The sequence below is a fragment of the Chelon labrosus genome (genome assembly GCF_963514085.1).
Source record: "Chelon labrosus genome assembly, chromosome: 17".
NCBI lineage: Eukaryota > Metazoa > Chordata > Actinopteri > Mugiliformes > Mugilidae > Chelon > Chelon labrosus.
The window spans coordinates 9,069,088-9,093,188 of NC_140350.1; the positions used below are offsets into that span (position 1 = coordinate 9,069,088).

A 24,101-nucleotide genomic window follows, 5' to 3' on the forward strand; every position below is an offset into this window, starting at 1 on the left:
CAGATGGGAGGATTTTTACGGCTCAAGATAAACACTTTGTTTTGACAGCGCTGAAACTTTTCTGCGAAGATAACAAGTGAAAAAGCAGGTTGACAGAGATCCAGTACTCTCCAGCACTTTGGTTGATTTAAGTTGTTGGCGTACTGTAAAACAATTTAACAGCCCGGTGATAAGTTCAAGAAACGCATTCAAATGAGAAGAGCAACAGTTTATGAATATAATCCTTGTATATAACTATGTCTGAAAACATGCCTCTGGCAAATCCATTTATGGACAATTGGGAGATTGCTATAGATTTCAGCACGGGCAATTTCGCCTCAGCGGACAAATGTGAAACGTCAACCAAAAAAAAGCAGTCACTAGCCAGCATTTGCCCTCCATCCAAAAGCAAAATGACATTAGCTCTTGTCTATTGAGTTTTCTAAATGCCCCACATAAAGCGAATTTGCCCCCCAGGGCTGGGAAACAATCATGCAGGCGAGCGTTCCATTTAAGTGATTTGAATGATCGGAGCGCTGCAGTGCCTCCTATCAGCCAGAGAAATGGGTCAATACACTGAGACTAAGTGACACGGCTGGCAGCCTGTGCTCTCGTGGAAGACCGGGCAGAGGAAGAGGAGCGGGACCTCACTGTCATTGGGTCAGACAGACGTGGTAATACAGACACACATCGAATGAGCCTGGAGAGCTGTTGCGAGCCAGGCCCCAGACCACACACACTCTCTGCTCATTTCAGGACAAACACCACCTGTAGTTGTCATTCGACCAGTCTAAACGACAGAAAAGTGTCTTTTCTAACAAAGCATAATCATTATCAACAAAACTGAGCACCTTCTTGTCACTGTAGCGGTGGTGTTAACAACAGAAGTTTGCCACAAGCTAAACAGAACCATTGCTCACTTATTTTAAAAATGGTAAATCACAAAGGATTTGACAACATGGGATCTGATGTTAGCGACTAACTTGTTCTTATTACCGGTAAGCACACCACTGTCTAAGTCTCTCATAACGTTTAGTGAGGCATGATGAATTAAAAGAACCATGAGGCCCAGAGTGAAACTAGACCCTCATCAGTCACTAAATATTGATGCAGAATTTCAAATTACCATTCAGCAAAAGTTCACTTGGGCGTCCACCTTTCAGACTTTCTGCAGCAGCAGTCACTGTAGTAAAGAAATATGCCGTTGACTTACTTTCAGCATTGATTGACATTGTGTCTTTCTCCCAGGACACAACAGTGATGTACGCCTCCACTGAGGCAGGGATAATGCACTTGAAGACCGCCACATTGCCTCTCATGGCTTTCTGGTCCTCCACCCGGACAGTGTAGGGCTCCCGTAGGACTAGGAGGAGGGGGATAAATAGGTGTGTTGAGCGAAACATGGAAAACTGCTGACAACGGGACTAGGCTAAGACAAGCAACAGTCATGAGATGAGAAACTGACCAGCCTTAATGTGGACATCTTGGCTCCTGATTCTCCCTGAGGGGTTCTCCGCTGTGCAATAGTAGGTGTTGTCGTGGATGAGTTTGCTGAAGCTGGAAGGGGGGATGTGGAAGATCTGAAGGGTGCCATTGGGGTGCACATGGCGGATCCCTGGCACATCATAGATCTCCTCGCCGGTGGCCAGGTACCAGCGCAGTGAGACAGAGGGCCCGCCTGCAGCGGGACAGGGCACCGATGTCCCTGTGGTGCTGGCAAACACTACCTCTTGCACAGATGCATTGACAAAATATAAGCTGTAACGTAGATCTTCACAGAAAACTGCAGGGAGAGAAATGAGATTAGAAAAAAAAACGTTAGACAAGCAATTATGTACGTTTCTACTTCCTGTCAAAACCTGAGTATTGCATGTCATGTCTAGATAATTACTACAAACTATAAACGCTCTTGTTAAATCCATTTTACATTCGAGAGAACAGTGCTCTCCCCCGTGTCTGTTGTTCTTTGAATTTAGGCCGAGTGTGTTTTTCCTCGGCTGACCGTTTGTTTGTGCTCACTGCAGTGGAGGGTTGCAGGAGTGTGTCTGTTGTTGTCTGTGAAGAGACATTGCAGCAAAACTCTAGGAGAGCAGCAAAGGATGTGAAATAAAAGGAGCCAATATGGAGAGAGAGAGAGAGAGAGAGAGAGACGACACAGGACACTAAAGCTGAAATGATTAATCAAGCACAAATTGAAGAAGAAAATGCCAGATTTTTGTTTTGTGTTCACCCTCATACGAAAAAAAACATCCATTTATTAAATCGGACAAACCTTGAGTAGGCTTTCAACAGAATTAAAAGCTGTCACAAATTCTGCAGACTGCGCCATGTTTAATCTAGGATCTAAATAAGTCATTTATCATTTACCATCACAGAGAATCAGATTCCATAATTACTGTTTGGATATTGGCAAAAAAAAAGAAAAAAGAAAAAGCCCTAAAGGCTGATAGGCAGTCCGTCATGTTCATTTACACATTGTGCAGCAGAGGATGTTTCCAAGTCATTTTAACTAATGAAGCAAGTCAATGTAATGTGATGTACTTCCTGTGTAGTAAGTTACTGCTGTGGATAAAAAACTGACAATGCAACTCTGAGCCGTAATGGACAACCCACACGGTCGGCATGCAGCCAGGATATGTTTACTGGCTGGATCCCAAGCAGGGGAGGAGGACTTGTTTAATACATTCAGCGCAAAATAAAGTCATAACGTGAGATAACTATACGTAGTATATTTGTATATCTCTTCTATCAACTCGTCATCATTATTCTGAGAGGCATGGTACTTCCAGAAACGAACAATGAACAATGTTTATTAAAAGACGTGTTTTGTGCTGCCTCATCAAAAAAACAGAACTGGGCAAGTCATGACAATCATTTCTTCTATTCTATGCATTCACTAATATCTATGAAATTCACACATTAGCTAATTTGTAAACATATATTTAGTCTGGTTTCCCATTTTAATGAAAACTGTGCACTGTGTGTAGCAGTGGCGGGCCGTCAGGGCCGGCAAAGCCTTCACTGCTGGCCTAAACTTTGTCAAAATCACTGATTTACATTTTAATATTTTCCCACTAATCTTATTAAATATATCCCAACTGCCTATTCTTTTCATTTTATGACTTGTCTGTCTCTCAGTTGTGGTGCTTCTGGCAGTCTAACTCTGCATTTTTATTCAATCATATTTCAGCCATCACGTGTTGCCGGAGTCAAAGAAACCTGCCTGGGCCTTCACGATTAAAACTGCAGGCGGCTAAAGCTTGAAACACATTGTAATGATGCTGTTCCTTTAGCCAATCACATTTCAAGTTTGTGTTCTTAGGCCTTCTCTGTGGCCTACGGTAGCATCAGTGTTTTTGCGTCCTCTTATTGGAGGGTCAGAGAGCCGCTCTGTTTAAGCCAAGCTAGCGGCTCATGTTCATCTGTTACAAGCTGCACAAGCAAATCGTTTTGAACTCATGATGGTGGAAGGTGGAGAGGTCTTCCAGCAGATCTTCTTAGAAAGACATTTCTGCGGCAAACTTTGAAGGAAAACCTTGATATTGTGAGGAAAGACCGCCCAATCCTGGGGCTGACTAACCTGACCCGGCCAGGGAAACTTTCAGGACAGCAACTATGAGCAGTACTCTTAGAGGACAGGCTCTGAGGAGAACTCTGAGTAAAATGAATTATATTTATGTATATTTTTGTCATTTTACTGGGTCGACATTGATGTTTCTGCTGGATTTGACATATGTGACACCTTAGGAAAATGTGCAAATATACAAAACACAATCCACAGAAGCAAATTAACACATAAGCCCCATAACTAAACAAGCTGTAAATGTGAAATGGTCTAATTTGTCTGATCACCTATGAAGTTGGAGAGTTCAAGTTTCTTCAGGATGTATACAAGGCCACAAAAGGTTTGAGTTTGAGCTGGAATTGTAATAATGCCTTTGTGTTTCTGCCCCTGCATGGTAAAGACATTCAAGAAGCATTCAACAGCCCCCTCTCTTGCATGAAGTACCACGGTCATTCCCCTACTTTAAATATTTCAGGCATCTCTCGGTGTCTCTACTCCGCTAATGTGGGCTCCCTCCTCCCGTTGCCAGCCTGCCTGCTTGCCTGCCCGCCTGCCTGCCTGCCTGCCTGCGCGACAGCTGCCAATCCCCCTTCCCGCGAGACCAAACATTTTAGCGCTTCATAAATTCCTAATGAGCGTTCTCAAGTCACCGGCCACTTCCACCCACTGGTCGTTCAACCTGTTACGATAAACAAACACAACGTCATACACATGTTTCCGCACATTTCTAGCTGCACTCACTTCACACATACAGTACTCAGAGGGCCAGGCCCGGAGGTGTTGAAAGGGGAATGCCTGTAGTTGTCGACAGCTACAAGATGAGTTTCTTATCCGTGAGGTGGCAAGAAAAGGCAGAGGGACCACCACACAGTTCGCACAGTTCAGTCCTTTTTTTTTTTTTATTGATTGCCAGGTTGGCCATGCTGAAACCTGAACATTAATTACCTCAAGACGCTGAGTATTTGGGCAGATAAGCTTCAGCGATAATTGTTGACAGGTTCTATCGTTACACGGCTCATGTGGCGCTTCTGCGCTAGTTTGGCAACTCATCAATCGTCTTTTGTTTTTTTTTGTTTTTTTTACAAAGCATTCTTACTTTTAACGTATTTTGTTTATTTCTTCAATGCAGCTGTATTCAATATAGAAAAGAGCTTTAATTTGGCGTCACAAAGACAGTAGATAAAAATGCCAAAAAACAAGCCCAAATCATGATAAATCATTCTTCAATTGCGCTCTATACCGTAATGACACATGGAGAACTTCTCAGGGGTTAATTTACGGCCATGTAATCACACAGAGTAACAGCTTGTCAGGGGTTTTCTCAAGTAGGAAAATCTGCCATTAAGATGATCATAAAATCTCAGCATCTGTTGTGAATAGCAGGGAGCTAGGCTCTTTTATGTGGATGACTGTTTCACCACAGTGTAATTAATTTCCTTCCAAAACCGACATACTGGCTCTCACCATCTGCATACATTTCTGATGATGATCTGCCAAATACCAGTCCTAGCGGAACCATGAAAACGCACACATACGCACACAGATGTCTTTATTGAGACGTTGTTTGCATTGGTGTAGTTTCAGGTAGTTCACCGTGCCACTGCTTTATCCATCCGGGGGACATTCGGCACGAGACACAGACAGCGGCGCGCGATCTGGACCTACACTGCCGCAAACACCCAAAAAGCTTAAAACGGTGAGAAAAGAGTTAAAAGAAAAATCCTCTTTCTTTACAAAAGGGGCGCTTCTAAATTTGGTTTCGCAGTGTTTTGTTAACTGTCAGGTCAAGCAGGGTGCAAGCTGAAGCCTCGCATCATGAGTTAAGGTTAACACCTGCAAGATAGCAGTGACAGGTCAGTGAGGGAAAAAACGAATAAAACACGTGGCATTCGGATGCTGTTCGCGTCGGTTCCAAGTGCATCATCTCGTCATATCCTAATAACGTATTCACATTAATTTACCTCAACACCAGTGTAGCATTTCGCTGTGATAATCACCCATCGGAGAGATCGCCGCCTAAATCAGCCATCACGCAGCCTCTGGCCTGAGCGTGTTTAAAAGGTGACTGAGGGATGAGGAGAGGAGCCACCTCATGAATGCCTTTGTCTCAACCCAGATTTCACCTACTCATAAAATATTGAGATCCCCGACCACCTACCACACTCCATTTCTGGGTGGCTGATTCCTCAAGACGAGAAAGCCTGATGGACACGAACCCCTGCCAGATCCCAATAGTTACGATACATACAGAGGGAGTGCATTTATGTTTTAGCACGGGAAGAGGGCAACCGGTGAGGATGGGGGTTGAGTGGGGAGGCAGGGAAGCTGGAAAGCACTCAGACAGTGACAGGCAGCCGGCTATTAACAGAGCGAGACAGAAAGATAACGTAAAGACAAACAGAAGGATAGGAAGGATGTCATGACAGAGGTCAAAGGCATGCTACATCTTTCAAAACCTCCTTCAAATATAGATTCCTTTTCCTTTTTTTTTCTTCCTACTCAGTCCCTTTCCCCATACCCCGCTTTTTCTGTTGGCTGTTTTAATTCCTCGCTAACCTTCATCTCTCCTTCACACTGCTCTGACCCTGCCTTTTATACTCAGACTTGCTCCACCTTTATACAAGAATACAGGTGCAAAAAATACACAATGCATGAGGCAAGCTGTCCACTGACTGACTCTCCTCATCTGCATTTATCATCCACCGGACCTTCCCTGCAGTCGGACCTTCCCTGTACAGAAAACAAACCACAAAAGAACCAGAAAAAGAATTCAGAAAAAGAAAAATCCTCCTTTATCAAACGTTAACCTACTTGGACCAGTTGTCCAGTAATGCATCTGAATCAGGGTAGCACTCCTTACAGTCTATCCTCATGACTCTTCACTGAGAATTATCTAATAAACCAGAATTACATAAACACAATTTGTATTTTTTGCTGCATATTGTTGAATATTCAGTTGTAAATTAAAAGCCTAAGAAAATGTATCATAATGCTCGCTTGCAAGCAAAGGAGACAGTACGTGGGAGGCTGTTGGCTGTCATCAAGTGCGTTTGTGTACACCACCGTAAAATAATAATCTCATTAACGCCTGTCACAGAACAGTAAGATGTAACACATACAAATGCACATCTCGGAGATACGTATGGCACCGCTTTTGCCGAGGGATGAGGCATATGTCTGAGGATCTATCGATAAAACTGAGAACACATGAGCAAGATCAAAACAAGAGCGCGCAGAAGCTTGAAACGGGAGATGAAAGATTTATGTGGACTCTATCGATAGTCAGTCAGCCTGGTTGGCAGATAAGGCTCTTTGGAAACCCTCTGGACCACATCTCATAGGATTTCATACCCTGTTGATAGTCCTGCTTTTTTTCAATCTTACTTTAAAATGAATGATCCTCTTTAGATGTTGCAAAAGCTTATTGAATAGACCTAAAAAATTAATTCAAGTTCCACCCAGTGTCCTGTCCAGTGCACTGATATTTTGGATAATACAAATTGCTGCATTGCTTTTTCTCTCAATTGTACAAAGCATGAAATGAATTCTAGCTCAGGTCCATTGATATGGCTTTGGCATCACACAGATGCCATTACAATAGTATGTGGAGGAACACCAACCCACTCCTGTGCCCACACACACACATGCTCGCTAGCAGCCGCCACATGCCAAACTGTGCCAGAGCCTGTCTTAATCGACATCAGTTTTCCCCGAGCCAAAACCACAAAGAGGAAAAAGTGATATTGTTCAATTATGAATCCCACACATGTATAATAGATGGACAGTCTTTTTTCCTGTGTTTTCCATTTTAGCAATTCTAAGAGGACGGGCAGTAAGGGGGGGTCCTGTAGGGTTAGTGAAGTGGTTTTCTTCTTCTTGCTGTGTGAAATAATGCTTGGCACAGTCCCAGATGTCAGCACCTATTGGTGGCAGGCCCTGCTGAGGCCTCTAATCATGGATTGCAGTTGACTCCTCGTGCAATTTTCCCTTTGTGGAGCTTCTGCAACAACGTTTGGAGCTCAAGGGCACCAGACACACTTTGGTCAAGGAGAGTGCACGCAGGCGTGTCAGAAGGATGTGTGTGTGTGTGCGGGTTGGGGGTCTTAACGTCTGGAAGCCCATGAACATAGAAGCTGACATGGGCTGGGCTGACAGGCCAGACAGCAAATAGTCAATGGAGACGGCAGTGTTTCTGGTCTACGATAGAAGCACTCACATGTTATGTTTCATACGCAAAGATACTGGTAAAAAGGCGAGTACACTCATTAGAAAGATCCTCAGTGATATGACTCCTTCAAAACAATGAACAAACAAGCCTTTCATACCTCCTGTGGGTTGTGTCCATAAGACCCATGATCCTCCACTCTAAAAATGCCAATCAGTGGTTGCTTCCAAATCACCCAAGCAATTTATTTAAGTAAATGTCTGATCAATACAGGTCCCACTAACACGCAACATAAATAGGAGCCCTATGCATTAGCCTGTGCATTAGCCCACTGATGTGTCAGGGGCTTTTTGCTCAGCCTGTGTTTACCTCAACCAAACACCATTAATCAACCTTGGTTGAATCTGTTTAGAAGCTTCTTGTTGTTTCGTTGAAATGACAAAAAAACTGATGCTTCATGTTATTTCATATTATCCCGGTTGACTGGCTTTCTGCAACAACAGCTGGATTTTCACCCCTTTCCTATGATTTTATCACATTGGATTAGCTAACAGCTACAACATGTCGGCCCTGCCCAAGGCTGGGAATATATTTAAACACTGAACTCTGATTGGCTCTCAGCTACGGTGTGGCCTTCACCAGGCCATACATGTCGGTGGTGTTATAGCGGGCACCAGGGCATCAAGACATTAGGACAACTCCAGTGGGGCAAAAACAAGCTCTGAGCCACACTGACAGCTCGTAGCAGACGATGCAGGTAATTAAAGCAGAGCTCTGCAGAGACTGCCTAGGGAGGGGAGTGTGGGGGCTGGGGGAATAGAAAAGGGGTATGGCCAGAGAAGGGTGGAGACTGGGTGGAGGACGGGATGGCTTCATGATGACAGTGAGTAAGCATCCACCCCCCTTTCCACCACCAGCCTCCTACTCCCCCCCTCTGTTGCCCTAGGGGCTTACACAATAAGCGATAAAGAGAAGTGCTGCGCTGAGCTGAGATGCACAGATTGAAGAACAGAGTCCCCTCATTCTCCCAAATCACCAGCGCCCAATTTGCCTCATGAATAATGTTGAGCGGTGTGCTCAGTGCCATGCAGCCACTATGTAAAACCAATGATACCCTCCTCTGATGTCAACTCTCTGGAGGGCGAGAAAAGAGTCACTGTGGAGTGGGTTAGCTGATGCATACGAACGCTCATTTTCATGAGCGTCAACAGAAGAGGAGGGAGTTCCCACTTACTGGGCACTTTGAAGACCTTAATCAGTTACATCACAAAGGTGAAAATAGACAAATGCTGCAAATTGACTGAGACAGTGGGGGGATAAATAAAAAAAAAAACTACTCTTCACATCATAAGAAAGAAAAAAAGAAACAATCATGTGAGACATTCATAATGCTCCATTACCTTCCGTAAGTGACACGGCACTGAAATGACAGCATGTAACCACTGCAGCAGCTTCTAATATTAATCCACATGAATATCACATTGTGAATCAGACACTGGCCACTTCCCAGAGCATTAGTCGTTAGTTTGAATACCGCATTACAGAGCTTACTAAAGCCCATAAGTAGCCATGTGTGCCTTTAATTTATGCAATCCTAATAATCACAGTAGTTTTTGTAAACAGCTGTTGAATGATAAATGGTCTTGTATTCACGCACATAAGAGTACATACATTCACAAACCTATGAAACAAACCTCTGGCACGTTCCGGGGATCAAACAGCTAACCGGCTCCATCCACAGTCCGTGGTTTTATATTATGCTTAAAACCATGGACTATGGACGGTAACGTCTACTGGTCAGATGTATGGATCCATTACATTAGCCAACATAGAATTATCTGACAGGACCAAGTTGGCATTATTTGCACCACTGCTCTGATGGTGAGATTTATATTATACTACCAGCTGATCTGTTTAGTTCAACGTAGTTTAGTTCAGAGGCACCAGGAAGTCCCATTCAAATTTCAGTTTGTAGACACCAGTTTTAAGAAAATTAAGAAAATCAGGTAAAAAGAATATCAGTCTTAGTGCTAAGTTAAGAACTTGACTGTGTTCATTTCTTTTTAACGCTGAATTATTGCCATATTTTGCTTTCCTTCTCCTTTTAGACGAGAAAATAGAAGGGATCAGTCGCAGTCACTGATAGAGATGCCCTTTTTAGTTATTGACTTCCATTTCTGAACAACTCCAGAGTAGTTTACATTTATATTATTGCGGCAAAATATACACGTGGAATAGTGGCAATATTTATATTTCAGTAACATCCATCCCACCTCTGTTTGCCATACTGTACTGTTAAGCACAATCGTGACAGACTGAGCTGAAAGAGACAGAGAGAGAGAGAGAGAGAGAGAGAGAGAGAGAGAGAGAGAGAGAGAGAGAGAGAGAGAGGATATCAGGTGAGCTGAGAAGGAGGACATTAAACCCAGCAGGGAGGGATGAACGAGGAGATTAGCTGGAGGAGGAAGGCTGACTGACAGTTTGAAGATCAACAACAGTCCACATTCTACGGCACAGCACAAGACTCAGTAACCTACATTGAGAATTCATATCATGTGCACACACACAGATTTATTTATTTTTACTCAAGAGAGTGAAATAAATGTCTGTAACGCACTTAATGGCTAACGCTTAAATGTTGGTTTTAATAAGAATATAGCTGACTTGGTTTGACTGAGGGCTAGCAGCGACTTAACATGTTGACATGAATGACTGAGGGGTGAAGGGCAGCATGGCTGGTGAGCAAACCACAGGCCAAATGGGGAAATGTTTACTCGTGTTCAGGCCGGATATGTTCAGCCTTTCTGGTGCTGTTTGGTTTGACTTGTCTTCCACTGAAACACCTGTCCATTCAATACACAAGGGATGCGTCCATTTAGACACAGAGAATATTCTGGATCGCATTGAGGGTGGGATAAGAAAGCTCTCTGGTTATGTAACAAACACATTAAGCCTCCTTTGGACCTCATTGGAGGTTATGATCCAGTAATCCACACGGATGCTGTTTTTGTATATGCATTAATTAATAGTTATGAACATAGAATCCAGCTGCTTATTCATGGTGGTCAATATGCATTGCATTGGCAAGTATTTGCATATGGTTTAATGGCACCAGAATAAATAGAATACTGTATTTCCTGAATGACTTGCTGTCTGAAGGCTGAAGTAAGCTACAAAAGGAAGACATTTTGCTCCACTGCCATGTTGTCTTTGCATTATCTCGGGGCAGAATGAATGCCATTTGCAGGAGAGAAACAAAGAGGCGAGATAGGCTGGCAGTTGACAGTGGAGGGCAAATCAAAGTCCTGGGGTTAAATGGGATTGTGGGTCAGATGACTAGACACCGCTGCCTTTCCGCTCACAGCCATCCTCTTGCGTCTCCGAACCCCAACCCCCCACCCCCAAATGCTCTCTCTCCCTCATCCTTTCCTCCCCTCGCCTGCCCTCCCCTACCATCAGCAGTCCACCATTTCCCTCAGAGGCAACGGTATTTTATTTTCAGCAAACCCCACTGCAGTCCTGCCTTACTGCACATCCAATACTTAACACATGCAATAGTAAGCCAGTCTGTTAAGTGTTGATTTGTGTGTGTCTCCGCACCACTTCAACCCTTCAGTTTATCTTCAATCAAGAAAATCTTTATTTAAAAAGTCACATAATAGGCAGACCTAGAATACACCTTGTGATGTGGGAGTACAGTAGAAAACCTATAACCTAATCATGTAGTCCTGTGCAAGGCTGTCTGCAGCCACACTATTATAAATCACCCTGATGGATACACTTTCAATTGAGAGTAACAGAGACAGGCAATGGTTGAGAAAATGGCAGCTTTCTGCATTAGAGCCGCACTCAATCTGCACAGAGACGAGAGTGAGCCTTTATTAACCTTCATGTTTTCTGTGATTACTAGACCAGAGTACATCAAAACCAGTGTTTCATGCATGTTCATATCTACCTCCCAGTGCAGCCTTGCATTCATCTCAGCCTGTCCCTATACCTGGGCTGTGTGTATCAGACTGGCAGCCTGGTGACGGGGGGGGGGGGGGGGGCTGCAAACACTGCCAGGCAGCAAAATACACATCAACGTATTCAGAGCGTTTAGTGCCCGGGATTAATCAAATTATAATTTAATCATCTGATCAAACAGCAATTAGCATAATCACTTCTGGGGAAGGCCTGATAGAGTGGAGACTGGAGCGGAATGGAGCTGGGGGCTAGCAACACTTTAATGAAACATTTGCCAGAATGTTTGGAAATGTTACACATTTCGGGCTACAGGAACTGAGCCGGATTTTGAATGCTAATCAGCGTGGTTTGGTTATGCCTAATGAACACGTCCAGTAGTCAGCCACGGGGGAAGAGATTGCCAGTGAGGTCCTGGTTTCATATTCTGCCACTGCTGGATTCGTATTCTGTATTCTTCCCTTTAATGCAACAATAAAGGAGAAAATATTTTCATTCTAAAACAATAAATTATTATTATATAATTCCTTTATAATACCCTAGTTATTTTCATCATTTAAATAATGAGCAGTTTACTAGACATGGTGGCTGCTTTCACAGGTAACAATGCATCCTCACATGCTCTACATTCTGCACCTATCAAATCACATACTATGAAGTTTAGAACTGAAGGAACAATGTGAAATGATGGAGAAATATTAAGTTATGAATGGGGCAGTCTGTATTGAATTTTAAAAGGATCACTGACATGGATTCTATGTTGTTTGCCTCCTGAAACCCACCGTATGTGTTGTATATTTTCCACGCAGCAGTCATTTTGTGCACCCGAAATTAGATATACATCTATATGAAGGGCGTTTAAACACAAGACGATGAGAAATGCCGTTAACAGATCAAGACTGTGACATGCAGACACCTGTCCATGAAGTAAAACCCCAGCTGGCAGGTCTCTGTACGGGTTGTTTGACAACAACTGCATCACACAAGTCATCTGTGCACGCTGCTGCAGCATGCTGGCTTATAATAAATCTTTTTCAGGGCGCAATGAAACGCAATTTCCATTAATCAACAAAACCTTAATATTGAATGTTTTGTATGCAAGTGTTTTGTAAATCCTCAACACACTTTTTTATGCAAACTGGTCACGTATGATGAGAATTTTGCAAGTGGCAAGTTTATTTAGAAATGGCTTTCCATAATGTGTGAGATCCTGGATGTTTGTGTCTACATGTGGCATTTAATATCATCATACCTGATCTGTGTTTGGCCTTCTGCAAACATAAACAGAGCTATTTCCATGTCTGTCTTTATTATGACTGCATTATAAGGATTTCAGGGGCCCCTAACAGCAAGTGGCAAACATGTAAACGAGTCTGCAGAGATAAGGGCTGTACAGCAGATGTGCTGAGGTCAGTCAGAGTGACCACTACACGTAACCATATATCGGTTTCCCCAAATCAAAAGCATCTTCAGTCTGGTGTTTATCTGCCATGTAAGATATACTTTAAATATAAGCACTCCAGGGTGATGTAAGAAGTCCAAAAGTAAGTCAGCAAAGGCCATCACCCCAGGCCTTTATTTGAAGAACTTATCTCACGTCTGGCAGTACCTAGATGTCACAGAATTAACCTACTGCCCTATTTTATACTGGAAGCCCAGAGACACAAACAACACTACTAATTTTCTTCTTATTAAGTCACCAGCACAGTTAACACCTTTCGGAAACATTTTAAAGAAAACTCTGCAAACGTTTCCCACAAGGTGTAGTAATAAATTGTGTCATCACAGTAAATTGTAATGACGCATCAGTCTATTGATGCTTCATTTTAAAATAAAATACAGTAGTTGGGATACTTTGACAGACTTTAAGTGAATATCAAACAAATAAAGCAAATTCAAAAAATGTCTTTATCAAGCTGAGAGCACACTGCAAATATATAGACGAACCACTGAAGAAACACCGCCCAAATACCCAGAACATCAGGGCTTTCTGAGACAAAACTGTAAAACGTGTTCTAAAAAGATCTATTTTAACCCAAAACATGATTTTTTCTAAACTGAACCAAGTACATGATGTAAGTGCAGCTGAGAATTGAAAATAGTTGAAAAATAATACAACATGAAGACTAAAAATCATAAGTCAGCACTAACTATTGGTTTTACATGGGACACAAACTCTTGTCTCCTGGGTGGAAAATCCTGTTTTTGATCCATTCATCCACCACAACCTCCTCCTTATGTAGACTTTGCCACTCTTCATGTCAACTGCCAAAGGCTTTTTATCAGAAAGCCCTGAAGATAAACTTCTCCCTTTTGCGCGCACAACAGGCGTGTCCCAACTGAATTCTTCACTTTTTAACCCCTGGAAAAAGATCTGTTGTCGTCTGTGCTACTTGTAGCACATTTCTGGAATTGTTTTTTTGTTATGTGTATTTGTGGCACATGAGTTGTCGAAGTGGTAAAGACGTTTTGTATATTTTCCCTTATTCCGTCTGTTTGCATGCATGTTTTTAAACGCTGATTTTGTCAGTGTGCTTTCTTTGGGTTCAGTTTCAATCGCGACTGATTCGATTTTAACAAATTAAAGAAAGGTGCAGATGTGCTGCATGTGAATGACAGAACTGGCTAACAATTGTTAATGAATTCTTGAATATGTTTTAGATAAAACAAGAATTGTATGCTTGAACATCTTTGAGTAGCTTTTGCAGTAAGCGGTTATCTAATGTAAAGCATTTTTCTACCCCAACTGACTTGACCTTATTAAAGTCAACTTCACATTTTGCTGACATTTAATAAATCATCATGTTCTCATGTCAGTTGCATCTTGGACTGTCACTTGGAAAAGCAGCAGGAAGCTTTGCATGAACATTATTTAACCACAATGTGTGAGCACAAAGGATGAAGATCATGGCGCTCAGTATTTACAAAACCATGAACTATAACTGAACTAAGAATAATAAGGATTGTTTAGTCCTCACCAGCATTTCACAACATATCTCCCTGACACTGGAAATTGCCTAGAATAGCCTCCTTTCTGCATGGAGAACCATGCTGATTTGATATGACTCTGAGCTTTAGATACCGCATAACACAAGCTGACTCTGTGTGTCCCTCTTTCTCCTCTCTTCCTCCTCTTTTTCTGCCTCACTACACACTATCATCTCCTTAAGCATTCTGGCCTGGGTTAAATGAAACCTTTAACAGTTCAATGTGCATCCATTAACATATGCTTGAGTCTACTCTCGTCTGAACAGCCAACCCGAGTCCACGATCACATACTGGGGAGTGATAAAAAAAAAAAAAAAAAAATCTTAACCCGATGGCATTGACAGATCTCAGAGTGATTAGAGAGTCCACTAATAACTTCTAATATAATGCTTTAGGCATAATTGAAACAAAGAAAAAATAAATAAATCTTTCTGGATGATTTCTTTCACAGCACAAAAGTAATTAATTCAACGACAAACCTAAGCACTGACCTAAATTCATTCACTTGGGATTTTGCTTTTATTACACTAACACATATATATATATATATATATATAATTTAAAAGAAATTGAGTCACACTAAAAGCACTTTCACATACATCTGCAAATACCATGCATATTATTGCTAAAAAATATAGATTTAATAAACATGAATATCCTACTATTATCAAAAATGACTGTGATCCAGATCCAGATCCAAAACACGTCAAGAAACCACCACTATCACTATAAACTTAAACGAGTCACCACGCAGCATTTTAAACCGTTTGTTTTCAGTGGCCTACATTGTATTGACTGGTGTGCTGATGTTAACGTGCAACTTGAGGAGCTGAGCCCAGTTGTTGTTTACTGATGTGTGTTGCCGTGACTCTGTCAACCCGTCCCGGCTCTATGTGAAGTGACAGATGTATACCAAAAGACACGAGTCTGCACAGACCTAGTTTCCCACTGGCCTTAATGTGACCCCTAAGCAATGTCGTTCTGACTGGTGACAATTTGTCAGAACGATAATGCAGCAGTGGGACCGAATCATCGAGCTCCACCTTAAGAAACAGATTTCACTTTTAGCACCAAAATCAAAACAGGTTTTCGTTTGTGGATAGAAATGCAGTTGCTGTATTTCCGTGTACAACAACTAATGGGAGTTAGATTCATGCTGTGTATTACTAATTTTGCTCTGCCAAATATATTTTGAGGAAAGACCTGGATTATGGTCATTAATGTCTTTTTGGTATGCAATGTGCAGGAAGGCAGACTCAGGTAGTTGTGTTATGTGCAGTCGAGGTTTGGCAACAGAAGATGTTGGTTAAATACAGGTACAGACTTCAGTTTTAATTAAATGTTAATAAGGTTAACTCACTTTTGACCCTACAGTTCAGGAAGAGTAAATATTGTTGTGAAAACATTTTACAAACTCATTTGGTGTGGACATTCTGCAACTATATTAGATAATAATGATTAAAAAACGTTCTAGTAACCATGTGTAAACCAGGACTTGAGACCAATTCGTTGCTCATGACTGCCGTAATCACAACCCAGCCTTCCTCTCTGGGCTTGACTGATTCTAATCTCTTCCGCTAATGGCAGGTACAGCACTCCAGGATGCCCTGGTGTTTTGTATGTTTACTTCTCCAAAGTTGTTGTTCAGTATAACGTACAGTTTGCTGTGCTCAGTCTGTTGCTATGATGATGTGAACCGGGGGGGGGAAAAGTAAAGGGAAACTAAACCCTGCTTCCGCATTAATCGCGTCTGATAACATGATTAAGTCATCGTGAAAATGCTTATGTTTTAATAAGCAGAGGTACCTTTTCTCCAGCGGCCCCTTGGCATCCTAAGCTGAAAGCTAAAAATACACATGCACAGACTGATACTAAGCGCCAATTGAGGAGCTTCGCTGTAAATTTACACAGCTTATTAGTGTCCAATTGAGCATGTGTCAGATTTCCCCCCCGGCGCAGCTAAGCAAAAACAACATTATGCCATTTCCCCAATTTTATCTCTTCATAACTGGAATATGTTGTTCGTATTCCATTTAGGTTTTAATAGACACTTTTGCGAGAGCACTTTAAAAGCTCGAGCACCGCTGAAGTGAACTCTACAGCAGGTTTTACTCTCTACAGCTGTGAATTGTTTATATCTCCTGTAGATGAGCTTGCAAATGTGTCCTCAGCTTGGCAAATAGCAATTTAGAGCAAAATGGAGCTTGTACAGTACATACTATTCATTAATGGCCACTGTAAAGGTAAAGTGTAAATAGGTGGACTCAAGCTGCAACCTTTAAATTTAATTTATGGTTACAGGAAATGTCAATATCTACATAAATAGTCAAAAATATGATAAAGAAAACAAGACTATATCAGTAAAAGCATTCAAGAAACAAAACCTTTAAATCAAATGTGGTAAATGAAATCTACACTCTCATATCTATTATCAGAAAGGAGCGACAGGCTGCAGTCTATCAGGATGCATTGCCTGGGTCACCTGAACAGAGTGCAGTGTTTCTCAAGCCCAAAGCCCACACTGCAGCACACTCATTACCCTGGTCTCCATAGAGACAACCTCAGCAGCCTGTACTGGACCAGAGCTCTAAAAGCCTTTATTTCAGGAAGCTACGGCTCTCCATCCAGAAGAGGTGCAAAATGTATGACTCTGAGGGAAGCTGCTCATTAAGTCTAATCTTTGCAGGTATGTTCACTGAAAACAAAACAAAAGTGCAGCTGATAGAAGCCTGCAACAGTCGCAGCCTTTTTACTGTCTACGATCAATTTAGGGAAAAAGAAAAAAAACACAAAGAGAGAACTGTCAGAATGCACTCTGGGTAATTCTCATTTCTGCCGCAAAAACACAATTTAAATCTTTGTATCAGTAGGAAAGATCAGTGTCAAATGAACGGAGTCTTGTGCTACGAGTGGCACTGCATCAGCAGAAACCACAAACGTAGCATTCATCACAATTACAAGTGCTGTTGCTGCCATTCAAAGTTTCCATGTAGATGTCTCTAGCAGCAGCCATTTTGCAACGCTGTTGCCTGGACCAAAGAGACTGAAAAAAGCTACTCACATGCAAAGCAATGGATCGCGTTCAGCAAACAGCAGAGATTTCACTATAGCATTGTGTGAGATTTCAAATGAACACCCGTGTCCTTTCTGTTTTTGGGCCATTGCCTTCCCTCAGTTCCACGAGTATTTTCTTTTACTCTGTTCTCGCCTATAAATAACCCCTGCCTCCACTGAACCCTTCAGCATGACCACAAAATGGTTTTCCTGTCATCTTTGCTTGACGCATTGTCCTCTACTCTCAGTTCACGTTGTGTCCACCTTTGATTTTTTTTAACCCCTTTCCTTCCGTTTACCATTCAAAAGGTCTTCAAAATACCCCAATTTTCTTTCGAGCTGATTTCTGCCCCCCAACACGCGCACATCCCACCCCCTACCCCACAGCCTCTTGTCCTCCTCACTGCCCCCCCTTCTCACTTCTTGCATTCGCTGTAAAAAAAAAATAAAAAATAGAAATCAGTCCCCCCTAACAAGAAAGAAACAACGGCCACTTATCAAGGCTATCTTTTGAGGAATTCGCTGCACACAAAACGGGATCTGGATGCATTTTGCGAGATGTGCACTTGGGTAAGGGTGATAAGGGCTTGTCTCTTTTTTTCCCAATCCAAAATGACTCCATGTCTGTGCTTCTAATATGGCGGGTGCAATGCCAGAAAAAAAAGCACAGCCAACCTATTTAATCCTTTTTCTAGAAGACACTCGATAGATTTAACAGAAAGCACACAAACATGCAATCAGATGTGCTAGCTAATGCATTTCATGCTCAGTTTAAAATAATAAGAAAAACATTTGTTTATAAAAAGCAAGTTCATGTATTACATTTTCATTTCTTGTTTTTTTTTTTTTTTTTTTTTTGGTGAGGATGCCTACTTTGAAATTTAATGTGCAGTAAATGTCCATAAAGAAATTCTTTCAGTTTCATTAAGCAAATAATTGTTCAGTTTGAATGCAATTTACAGGCAGGTTTGAGATTTAAACAAACAAATGCTGACCCTACCAGGAAAACATGCAAATACATCACAACCAAATTATTTACTAAAAGATAATTGTGCATGAGCCATATCCATACTCGTAATATAATGCTTAATATGCACATTGATCAGCTAAAAATGTAGGAAAATAAGGAAAATGCACCCAGACTGAGGCCCAGTGCAGTTTGGTGACAGAGAATAAATAATCCTTTATCGTACCAGTTGAGAATGAAACTAAATAATTGTTAGATTTTATTTTAGCCCAAGAATGGACTAAAAAAAATTAAATGCAGAAAAAACACAATAAAAAAACATTAAAAATGTCTGGTTCCTTCTGCAGTACATGATGCACCTATCACTCAACCTACATTTCTCCTCTCTCCCTCTCTCTGCATCTTCTCATTTCTCCATTTCTTTAAGGTTATTCTTAAATGTTGAACGTGCATGCGTGCCTGAACGTTTTTACACTTAAGCTTTATGAAGGTTAGTCCGCATGTAACTATCAACCCCCCACCAAAAGCCCCACTGCCTGTGACAGGACATAGCAACAGCCTGTTCCTCCCTTCAATTTTCCAGGACAATAAATAAATAATCAATCTCTTCAATGTGGAAATGCTTCCAGTCTATTCAGAATAGTATTTGTGCTCTCGACCCTGAGGGATAATTAACAAAAACTTGAAGTTCGACGTGCGCAAATGCATCACTTACCATTCAAGATGCACTGGGAAAAGATAAGAGCCAATATCCACATGCCCCGCTCCGTTCAATATCCAAGCTTATGCTTTTTCTTCTTGTCTCCACGCACTCTTTCTTCTTGTTATTTCTTCCTTTTATTTCTTCAACAAGTCAATTGCAATGAAAGAAAAAGGGAGCTTGCAAATATCTCTCTCTCCCTCTCGCTCTCTCCCTCTCTCTCTCTCAATCCTTCACGTTGGGAAGAAGATGAAGAGGAGGAGGTTTGAGCTTCTTCCTGCTGCTGATTGTCTCCTGGTACAGCGGGGGATAGTATATGATCCACAACTGTGCGTCTCCCCCTTTTCTGGACTGACCGCACTGCACTGCACCGCACCGCACCGCACCGCGCCGGGCCTCAGTGCAGCCGTCCCTCCGTATCGGAGCGCTGCTCTGTCTGGTACATGAGGGAGCTCGGCTCGGTGCACTCCGGTCCAGGTGAGCTGTGCCGATGCTACTGCTGCTGAGTCAGAGGCTTGGGACGCATATGACAAACTGCCTATGCGCACACCCAACTCCACGGTCAAACAATTAAAACAACAGAAGAAGAAAAAAAATAAAAAGCCTAAAAAAATCGGAATAAAGAAAATAATCAATAAATAATAAATAAATAAGAAGTGTGTGTGCGGAAAACTGCAAAATGTGTCATCGCAGGTGCGTGGAAAAATGCGTAAAAGTTGGATCTTTTTTTCTGAGGATTAAAAAGCGCGTGGAGTTGATTGTTAGCTGCGCTGGAAACTCATTCTCTCTTCGCCGCCTCTCTCCGTCCGGCGAGCAACAAGCACACGCATCTTCCCCCCGCAGCCGCACACACAAACTGCGCACACTGGTCCCTGCGCTTATAACCTGCCCTGCCTCAGAGCACTGTGGAATAAACCCTCGCCTCCTTCTCCGCAGCCGCTTTTCTCCCTCTCCATTGCCTTAAAGGTGCAGGGGTGGGGGGCGACGAGGGGGCGCACAGCTGAGCCTCTGGAGGAGCGTTAAAACCCCTCTTTCGTTTTTGTTTTTTTTTTGTTTTGTTTTTTTATCACAGAGATGAAGGATCAAGGTGCCCCACTCAGGGAGGGAGAACTGTACATTAACATAAGCATGAATTAGCCCATGCAGGACATCCTTCTAAGGCTTGCTGCTACTGCTGTGGTGTTGCAGGCTGGAGGACGGATGCTGAGGGAGGGAGGGAGGCAGGGAGAGGGAGTGATGTAGGCTACACCTGACTGGATGCTATGTGGGCATTTGGTGAGGGGGGGAAAAAAGCTAAATTATCTTAATTGGAGGAGATCAAATCCTGTCTTTTAATGTGTTTTCTGGATAATTTATGAGCCCCACGGGCGTTTTGGGGACCCCGCCAGCCTTAGCCCTGCATTCATTAATTGACCTTGACAAATATAAGTAGCGACCCCCCCAATGCACCAGAGGGCATCAAACAGCGGCCATGTCAGACATCCACAGCCCCCCCACATGAGTTCACCTCCAATCAAACCCCACAGGAGGAGGCGGCTGTGGATTAAAATGAGAAAGCTAAATAATGTGAGAAGGAAATGAGCGTAGAGTTAGCATATGTTGTATAAAATGATTAGTGCTGACCTCTATTTTAACATTTTGACTAAGCGTTTGGTTACAATAAGGAGGAATGTACCTGTAAATGTCAACTGTAGAATTTCTATAGTGATTATCTGGATTTTCTTGAGACACAACGAGAGCGTGTGGGCGATAAGTGTTTACTTTAAAATCTTCAGCGAGCAAACGCCTCTCGTTCTTTTAGATAGGGTGTTAAGAAAGTCACATATGCACCACAGGCTGAATCCCAAATGATTTTGCCCTCACCGACACAGTAGTAGCTACAGTGACATCCACTGCCATGTGACCGTTTGAATTTAGCTTGGCCCATTTATGTTCAAAGACGATTCAGGCTTTAGCCCGCCGCCCGGATACAGTGTCTGTCTCCTAGGCTTAGCATCCACATCAGACCTGCACATGAACATGCTCTGCACCAGGAATACAGGACCTGTCACTGCCTGTCTGGCCCTGCATGCGCTTCCAGCCAGGCACCCCCAAAATAAAACAGATCATTATCACTGACTCCAGCCAGCTGAAATAAGATAGCAGGGAGGAAAACAGGCACTTTTCCTCACACATTGTATACAAAGTATTGTGTGGATTTTTTTCCTAATGCCTGTCCTTGTCAGTCTCCTTGGTTCCTAACACCAAGGGGGTTTGTTGTTCATCCAGTTATGACGTTGTGTTTGCTGTTACATGCACACCTCCTTTTCTTTTACCTAGCTAAAGCTAAGGTCTACAGCCTGGCACTCTCAACACCCCAATACCATTTTCAAACGGATTGTTAATAAGAAGCCTACTGTACATATTCTGCTCCAAGTGCAGGTAACTTCCTACTGGTAATCCTGCCTGGATTACTGCAAGTTATTATAACTTAGGTTCAGGAACAAGCTCACGCTCCATGTCACTCTATAACCCTCGCTTACCTGTCTGAACCCTCTCCCTCTCTAATCTCTTTCCCTCAACCCCTCACGTCCCTCCTTCCATTTCCCTCATGTCCTGTCTGCCACTAAATGTGGACCTTGCATCCGTTAAGGTGTGGTTTTTGTCAGTGATTTGTCCAGTAACTCATGAATATTTAACGCAAATACTGAAGCCAAGTTTGCAAAACAAATTTGTGGTAAATCAAACTCAAGGATATAACTGCAGTATAAAGGGGTCTAATCCACACAACCAAACAGCTATGAGATATACAGGATAACTTATCTACAGCTGACATATACTCACTTGTTTGTGTGAGACACAATCAACTTGGCACTGACCCATTTCCCATTTCTTGTTGATCCACCGGCTTTTTTTTTTTTTTTTTTGTCTTGCTGTGTCTCATCATTTAACCATATGGTGAATGATTCCATCCAGTCTTCATCCCAGTGGATGTTTGTGTACATAGATTGGATTAAAATCACTGGCTGTATGGTCATAAAGAGCTCAGTCCGTTTTTCTCTAATCCCTGCTTTATCACAACGGTATGTTGTGAGGTTATGATCAAATCTAAGGTATTATCCTCTTTAAATCCTTCTGCTATTTAAATGTTAAACAGGCAAACATCTCTGCAGGCTCCTTCAATGCCCTACACATAGGGCGTACTTTGTCTTTATCTTAAGATACCTATGTTTGATATATTTACCTTCTGGAAAAATTGACAAGTTGGTGATAATTGTTATTTTAAGCATCTGTGTCAAACAGTAATCATTTTAATGTCAGTATTATATAGCATTTTTAACAGATTTCATAATATGTAACATTCAGCTATGATGCTATATACCGTATTTTCCGGACTATAAGTCGCTCCGGAGTATAAGTCGCACCAGCTAAAAAATGCATAATGAAGAAGAAAAAAACATATATAAGTCGCACTGGACTATAAGTCGCATTTTTGGGGGAAATTTATTTGATAAAATCGGAGACCAAGAACACATTTCATCTTGAAAGGCAAGTTATAGTACTAACAATAGAACAACGGGCTGAATAGGTGTCTGGTATGTTAACAGCTATTCAGATAACTATAGCATAAACAACATAACATAACAAGTTTACCAAACTCTCGATCTCACTCCAAATCACTAAATCCATTGAATTCTTCATCCTCTGTGTCACTTCTAAGCAACTCCGCGAACTTCGGAGGTAGACGGCGCACTGCCGCTATTACGCAGGAGTAAAAGAAGTAGCAGATACTGGCACACAAGCCTAGAGTGCCCTCTCGCGGCTGTCAGTGTGAAAATAACGAACACGTGAAATTATATATTTTAATATATAAGTCGCACCTGAGTATAAGTCACAGGGCCAGCCAAACCATGAAAAAAAGTGCGACTTATAGTCCGAAAAATACGGTAATGCCATTTACTCTACTGAAATGCAGTCTTGATAAACAGTATTTTAACAAACAAGTGTTTCAGCAGCTTGGTGAAGTTGACAATCTGAGGATTACTCCTTATTTTGTTTTCTGGTGTTTCCACTGCAGATGATTTGGACATTAAAGCAGACTAGCCATGCTGAGCTGGTAGTGGTTTAGCATGCTTACATGCTAAAAATGAAAACGCTGACATGGTGATGTTTAACAGGTGTAATGTTGTCTGTGTTCACATGTGTGTTAGTGAATCTATTACAGAAGTAGAATATTGTACTTGGAATCGTGAATCTTTCGAATATATATATATTCTTATGTAACCTCCACGAAGCCTAGTGTCTACAAAATAACTAGAAAGTAAGAATGGATGTGTTAATGGATGAGGTCTCGCACAGTATCGCAACAAAAATGACCTGCAGCCCAACAAGCATTTCTCTAGACCTTGATCATTAAAGACTATACTGGTTAAACATTCTTTCCACTGGTGGGACTAGATGAATCATTAGGGTCCAATTCATTCAACTGACCTTATACAGCCCAAGCTTTAATTTTTTTTCCTTTCTGGTTTTGTCTTTACTCCTGGTTGATATTCCTGAAATCACTGAACCAAGTCAAAATGGATTCAAACAGAGCGCCATGCATTTCTCAAGGGGGAAGAAAGTCATTTGTTTGGCCTGTAATGCTCCCATATCTACCATAGATTTCTGATGGAAAGTGACATGATGCGTAAACAGCTAACTGCCGCATTATAGTACACACCATTACCAGTGGCTGAAA

General features: G+C 42.0%; 1 protein-coding gene across 3 annotated transcripts in view; it reads right to left on the minus strand.

Moving 5' to 3' along the window:
- The window catches only part of dscama (Down syndrome cell adhesion molecule a), a gene marked incomplete at its 5' end in the record, with an annotated part of 75,104 nt that extends 55,665 nt beyond the window's left edge, over positions 1 to 19,439 (minus strand). For 2 of the 3 annotated variants that reach the window (XM_084564412.1, XM_084564413.1), the window contains 2 exons: positions 1,193 to 1,342; positions 1,445 to 1,982. In XM_084564412.1, coding sequence (XP_084420538.1) covers positions 1,193 to 1,342; positions 1,445 to 1,901 — 607 coding nt within the window. Of the gene's footprint in view, positions 1 to 1,192; positions 1,343 to 1,444; positions 1,983 to 19,396 lie in introns of those variants that run through there. The other variant, XM_084564414.1, reaches the window with a different exon arrangement.
- Positions 19,440 to 24,101: the final 4,662 nt, after the last annotated feature.